The sequence below is a fragment of the Triticum aestivum genome, chromosome 7D, assembly GCF_018294505.1.
Source record: "Triticum aestivum cultivar Chinese Spring chromosome 7D, IWGSC CS RefSeq v2.1, whole genome shotgun sequence".
In the NCBI taxonomy this organism is placed as follows: domain Eukaryota; kingdom Viridiplantae; phylum Streptophyta; class Magnoliopsida; order Poales; family Poaceae; genus Triticum; species Triticum aestivum.
In genome coordinates this window covers 635521711-635529086 of record NC_057814.1, presented here as the reverse complement: position 1 = coordinate 635529086, position 7376 = coordinate 635521711, and the positions used below count along the sequence as shown (strand labels likewise).

The following is a 7376-nucleotide window of genomic DNA, read 5'->3' as shown; positions in this document are numbered from 1 at the left end:
TCTGTGTTTCCTTTGATGTTCTCCCTGTTTTTTTGTGATCAATCTGCTTCTGTTGACAGACAGGGGACCTTGTGAAGCCTTCAGTATAATAAACTGCGCCTTCGGGTCTTGATATCCTCTAAACCACACCAAATTTGTATTGTTTTACTCTCTCAGCCATGCATGCACACTCATCACTCAGAAATTACGCACTTATCGATCATAAGCACAATCCAGAAATGGAGAATTTGTTAAATCATGTTGTCGCATAATAGTAATTTACAAATCTGAACAAGAAGCAATGTTCCAAGTTCGTGTGAGTAGGACGTCACAGCTAAGCTGTCCAGTCTGAAGCAGCAGCGGTTACACCACTTGAAACTATTTTCTGGGGTAATTGCTTGCTGGAACTAAATCGAAATCATTAGTGCTGATCCGATGAGACGTGGGATGAGGAAGGAGCGTTTATGTACATGTACAGGATGCTACTTTGTTGATTTTGTTTTGCAGGATACCAAATCTGGACATGGGTTTTGACAAGCTAGGTGAAGCGTGAAACTCAAGAAGATCCCTGTAAAAGTGGTCAAACTTTAAATTTGCACTATAGGTTAAAAAAAACACTGAATAGATCATGTAAAATAGCAGATCCCGTATTTCTTTTTACAGGTTCCGTATATTATCCCCCACATCTCTCATATATTGAGTTTTCAAGCCGTTTTTGAGGGAAACTGTAAACCGGTCAACACCGGAGTAGGAGGCCTGGCGATGCTCCGTGCGAGCAACAAGCAGGTACAGGAGCTCGGCAACAGCCGGCTGGAGTGTCACCGGAGCAGGCGGTGGGCTGGAGCGGCGTCGGAGCAAGCGGCAGGCCAGAGTAGCGCCATTCTGGTCGGCCTGAGTTTGAGTTCATCCATACGTGTGTTCCGGCGAAGAAGAAGCGTGGGGAGAAAAAGAAAAAGAAAATATTGTAGGGTTTACGGGATCTGTTCCGCCCGATGCCTCGAAATTTTAGGGGGACCTGTATACTATTTGCATAGGACCCGTTTTTGCAGGATCTGCTAGAGATGCTCTAAGTCGGTCGTGTACACTAAGGTGTTTTTGGGTGAGGCAAGAACTGTGAACGAGGCGTGAAAGGAATCATCGTAGGTTCTAACAACCCCATGAAGTTTCATGATCACATGAGTTTAACCTGGACTTCTACAAGTTATTTGCAAAGTGCGTCATTGTGACCCTTTGGTCTCAGTACTAGTGGCAGAGCATGCACCACTCATCTTCTAAAAATGAACTTATTGAGTATCTCCTGTGCTCATCCCTTACATAATTTTTTTCTTAGACTGTGACTATTTAGAGGAGATGTCGAGGGATCCCGAAGCAGACGAGGAGTGCTTACACGAGGAACTAGACTTGTCAAGCGGAGTCGAAGGTTTCAACTACGTCACAGCTTATGGTGCACAAAATGAGCAGGAGGGGCAAAACGGCAAGCGTAGTCTAGGAGTAGAATCGGTCATGGTTACTGTAGTAGTGACCAAGGCAAAATAAACAATTGTAAGGTCATAGCGGTACCTTGTCTTTTGGTACAGTAGTTTGCTTTTATTGAATCTTCTTCGAACCTTGGTTTATAATAACATTTGGTTTGTAAGTTTGTAATTTGTACCTGATATGTTTCTGTTGTACTACTCTGAGGGATATAAGATTTATGAGACGGTGTCTCACGGGGTTATACCAAAGACTAGCACACTACATCATATGCAGTCATGTGCAGGGCTGCCGCGGAGATGGGGAGAGAGCCCCCTCCTTATTCTTCCTTGTCTCCCGTTATGTGGGGGAAGGCTTTTCCTCTTGTTTTTGGTGGCCATGGTTGTGTAGGACGAGAGTCTCCCTTGGAATTGTATATAACTTGGGATTGAATCTAACTTTTGGGGGAGCAGGTTCTAGGTGCTGTTTTCTGAGCCCCGATACCGTTTTATCTTTTTACGGAGATCTGTAACTCTGAAGAATCTGATATTTACAACAATTGAAAAATCTTGGATTAAAACACTACACCAAAAGGAGAGATATCTAGGGGAGCTACCAGGTGCCCCACACACCTCCCTGTAGTGCCGCGGGCTCCAGGCTTGTGGAGCTCTGGGGCTACTCCTCCAGGGGGCTTCTGGTGCAAGGAAGACACTAGTACAAAACGATCGTCGTATGTTTATTTTATTTTTCTCAACTCTGAAAAATAACATTTTCTGCAGAAAAAATTAACAGAAAACAAGAAGTAATCACTGTAACACTTCATTAATAGGCTATTTTCCAGAAAATGGTAAAAAACTATGTGTAAATCATGATAAAATGACATGAATAGTATAGCATGGAAGCTAGTAAAATTAGAGATACATTTAGGACGTATCACGTACAGTGGTGGCGAGATTCGTAAGAAGACCAATTTTGATCCCTTCCTACAGTTGATTTGCACCATGCATATTTAACTCTCGAGGTACAGGCTAATATACTTAATTATTTGTTTTGTGACCATATTAGTTAGGATCGGGGCATTTGATGATGTTGAGTGCTACTTGCTAATACAATAAGGCGGTCACCGTTGCTCTCCTTATTAAAAAAAGAAGTAGATGCAATCTTGAATGAGCCAACGATGGAGCATCAGGCCGGAGCTGGTGAGAGTGGTTGTGGGATGAGGTTAGCAAGGAAGAATTTGATATAAGGGCTTGACTGAGTTTTTCTTAGCAAGTGGGCTTGGGAGCAAGAAATGCCGTGTATAGCTATTTGTTTGTTTCTGCGTCTTTTCTGTGGATGGATTGTTTCGTAGTCTTCACTTCAATCGATAAGGACAAACGGTTGGCGGTCATTTGCTTCTAAAACCATTTCTTCTAAAAAAATTTGCCAGCCATTTGATCGCGCTGCGACACAATGTCAGGCAGCATGAAATATAAATATTCCTAAGGCCGGCCATCTTTCCGATTACATTCTAAAGAGCAGGTGTAAACTTGAATGCATGCGACTACCATCGAATTCACATGTATGAGGCCAGAGGTTGAGACAGCTCGTCAAGGTGGTTAGCAAGGGATAATAATAAATAAAAACAGATGAACGCTTGATCGATTGGTCCAACCAGCGGGGAGCCACATACGCTTGAAAATGACGGAATTTTAATTAGTTTTTGTTTGCTTATTGAAAAAAATTAGGTGTTCCCGCTCCCGCCTCCCAAGTTCGTCAAATTTTAGGCATACATATTATCTTTTCTTTTTTTGAAAAGGAGGTTGAAACCCCGAGCAAACATATTTTTTGAAATTCAAGAAGAATAATGCTGTAACAGTTTGTGCAAATATGAGCTGATCTATGTCTTGAGTGAATTGGACCTTTGTTTTAATGAAGTGTTAGGTCTGCACCAAGTTCTCCGTTCCAGACCTTTTCCCTACATGCATGGTTGACATTTTCTTAAACTGTTCCATCATATTTCTTCTTGAAATGTTTATTTTTCTTGTAAATTTTGAACAAATAGTTGAATAGGGTAGAATTTTCCATTGCTAGATATAGAATTGAAATGAGTCTCTTTCTCTACCTGCCTCCCTGACCTCAATACCTCACCAGCCACCAAACAACGGGAGCAAACAGCTTCGTTGTAAACGAGTAGCCATCCGGCTAGTGCAGAAATAGCTATCCTCACTTTCCACACCCGGCACACTACACCAGCCACAAGTAGATCCGATCGAGAGGAGTAATGGAGGTTGCAGCAGGGGCAATGAGCCCACTCCTCCGAAAGCTTAGTGACCTGCTCGTGGCTGAGTACACCCTGGGCGAGCAGGTGAAGAAGGGCGTCCAGTCCTTCCTGAGGGAGCTGGAGATGATGTACGTCGTCGTCCACAAGGTGGGCGACATGCCACCGGAGCAGCTCGATGAGCAGGTCCGGATCTGGGCGGGCAAGGTCCGAGAGCTCTCCTACAACATGGAGGATGCTGTGGACGGTTACATGTTCCGCGTGTACCATGGCAGCCATGGTGACCTCGGCCCTAACAACATGAAGAACAGAGTCAAAAAGTTCTTCAAGCGAACCAAAAAGTTGTTCAGCAAAGGCAAGGCTCTCCATCAAATCTCCAATGCAATCCAAGATGCTCAGGACCTTGCCAAGGAGCTGGGTGAGCTCCATCAAAGGTACATGCTTGAGGCACGTGCTGATGGTATGGGAAATGCCATTGACCCTCGCCTGAAGGCTGTGTATAGAGACATCACAGAGCTTGTCGGCATCGAGAACACACGGGATGAGCTGATCAAGAAGCTATTTGATGAGTATGATATGTCTAATCAGCGACTCAAGACATTGTCTATTCTTGGAATTGGTGGATTGGGAAAGACAACCCTCGCAAGAGCGGTGTACGACAAGATTAGAGTGCACTTCAGTTGTGGAGTATTTGTTTCAGTGTCACGGAATCCTGACATAACAAAGATTTTCAAGAAGATGTTGTATGGACTGGACAAAATTAAGTTTGCAAACATCAACGAAGCTTTCAGAGACAACGAACAACTCATCGATGAACTGAGAGAGTTTCTTCAGGATAAGAGGTATGAATTCATTAATATAAATTCCAAGGCTATATCACTATCCTATCTTTGCTAATACATAGAATTAGAAACCTGGTTATGTATGTACTTATTGATAGTTGAACTAATGCTCTAAAAAATATCATAGGTACTTGATCATTATTGATGACATATGGGGTGAAGAAGCATGGGAAATTATCAAGTGTGTTTTCTCTAAGAATAATCTCGGTAGTCGAGTAATAACAACAACACGTATAACCCGTGTCTCTGAAGCATGTTGCCCATCAAGTGATGATATTATTCATAAGACGAAATCCCTTAATAGTGTTGACTCCAGAAAGCTCTTCGACAAAAGAATATTCCCTCAAGGAAGTGAATGTCCCAATGAATTGGAGCAAGTATCTAGAGAAATTCTGAAAAAATGTGGTGGGGTACCACTAGCCATCATTACGATGGCTAGTCTTTTAGCCAGTAATGATCAACATACAAAGCCAAAGTATCAATGGGACAACATACTCAGTTCAATTGGTCATGGACTTGCAGAAGGTGGTAGTGCAAAGGATATGAAGAGAGTATTATCCTTTAGTTATTATGATCTACCTTCCCATTTGAAGACATGCTTACTATATCTCAGTATATTCCCAGAAGATTGTGAGATAAACAGAGACCGGTTGATATGGAGGTGGATAGCCGAAAGCTTTATTCAAGGTGGAGAGCAAGAAGTTAGACTATTTGAGCTCGGGGAGAGGTACTTTAGTGAGTTGATAAACAGAAACTTGATTCAGCTAGTAGATGTTGATTTTGAAGGTAGGGCGCGTACTTGTCGCCTACATGATATGGTACTTGATCTCATATGTTCTCTATCCAGTGAAGAAAACTTTGTCACTATATTGGATAGTAAGCAAGGCAAAAACAGTTCAGATAGCATTGTTCGTAGGTTATCCTTTCAGAATAACATGTCAGGGCTTACCACCAATTGCGCTGATGCCACAAGTTTGTCAAAGTAGAGATCTGTTACTCTCTTTAGAACAGATGATCATCTAATTCAGGCTATTTCAAGCTTCCAAGTTCTGCGTGTATTGGATTTAGAAGATTGTGATCTTTCAAGCCACCAAACTGATCTTAGGTATGTTGAGAATTTATCACACTTGAGGTACCTAGGGCTAAGACGTACATGTATTGGAGTTCTCCCCATGGAAATAGGAAAGTTACAATTTTTGCAAACATTGGACTTAAGAACGTGTGGATCTATGGATGTGCCATCAAGTATTATACGGCTAGGACATTTGTTGTGCCTATATGTTGATGGGGGTATCAGATTGCCAGTGGGGCTAGGGAACTTGGTGTCCTTAGAAGAGCTAAATAGAGTGCAGGTGGGTGGTACTCATGCGATTGAGAAAGAACTACCGAAGCTGGTGGAGCTGAGGGTGCTTGTCCTCTGGTGGAAGGGAGACAACGAGAGTGTATATATATATGTAAGTCTTTGTTGGTGTCCCTGGACAATCTACGGAAATTGCTTAGCCTAAGTATTTATAATAATCGTGATACAAGGTTCGATGTCAGCTGGAATGGCTGGGTGCCCCCTCCACAACTCAACACCTTTGAGTTTTATCGTTGTACCTCGACATTGCCTAGATGGATTAATGCATCATCTTTTCCCGCCCTCGGCTACTTGAGTATAGATGTGGATAGAGTGAGGCCAGATGTGGACATACAAATCCTTGGGAAACTGCCCACTCTTTGGTATCTCAGGCTAGGAACCACCAGAGCCCAATACACTCATGTCGAAAGGTTTATGATTAGCGATGATGCATTCCCTTGCCTGAGAGAGTGCACATTCTTTCGTTTTCAGGCAGGGCCATCTATGTTTCCACGAGGATCAATGCCCAGGCCTGGATACCTTTTCTTCTTTGCCCGAGCGTCGCACATCGCAGGTGGTAACTTTGACGTCGACATGCGACACCTCCCTTGTCTCCAAACAGTCCTCGTTTCTCTTTGGTCTGAGAAAAACTGCTTGCCAACGGTGCAAAAAGCGGCCGATATGCTAGAGCTCGCATTGGACGCCCATCCCAACCGCCCCACACTTCGTTGGTATCAGGATGGTAAGTCTATTACGCAGGCAAGATTCTGAAGACTTTGACATATTTAGCTAGCTTAACTCTCTCTGCTCCAACAATTCAAATTAACGCTCATTCTTTTTCCCTTTGTTTCAAAGCTTTACGACCCGAGGATCTGGAAGAAGAATATGGCCCGGAGCAGTGGTTACCGTTGAATGACCGAGAAGACGAGCTAGTTGTGTCCTAGATCCAATCCTATTCATTCAAATCCGCAGGTCAGCAACAACTTTGCCACGCTGCTCGACAACTGATTTTGCTCTTTGTGTTATTTCTTCTCTGGCTGATGATCATGTGTGGTGCGCTTATTTTCGCCATGTGTTGTATAGATGAGCTTGTGGTGGCAAGTCATGTGTATGAGGTGGGTTGATATATGACTACAAATACTTGTGGAGGCAAGTCATGTGTATGAGGGAGTACCTTTTATTGTTTGGGGCTTTTACAGAATCAAATCGAAATATATGGGCAGGTGATAAAAAGAATCAGTCATCAGGTCCTAAAGATTTGGTATTACAACCACCTTATATGAAACCCGACAGAACCTTAGTATGTACAAAAGGAAAAAGAACATTTTACATTCTATCTGACATGACAATTACATTATCGGCCGTTGGTTAGAAAGCATTTTCAGTGAATCCCCCTTCGGGTCAGCCGGATGGCTCCTCTCCCTTCTCCCCCTTTGTCCCCCCGCGCGCCGCTCCCCTCCTCCTCCCTGCCTTCGCCGTGACCCATGGCTCCCCCCTCCCCCCT

At 43.4% G+C, this 7376-nt stretch overlaps 1 protein-coding gene across 1 annotated transcript; it reads left to right on the top strand.

Annotated features, from left to right (window-relative positions):
• Positions 1-3694: 3694 nt before the first annotated feature.
• On the top strand, positions 3695-6339 carry LOC123164032 (disease resistance protein RGA5-like). The gene is made up of 3 exons (XM_044581455.1): positions 3695-4533; positions 4661-5319; positions 5602-6339. The coding sequence occupies exons 1-3, from the start codon at positions 3695-3697 to the stop codon at positions 6036-6038; spliced, it is 1935 nt and encodes a 644-aa protein (XP_044437390.1). The 3' UTR covers positions 6039-6339.
• Positions 6340-7376: the final 1037 nt, after the last annotated feature.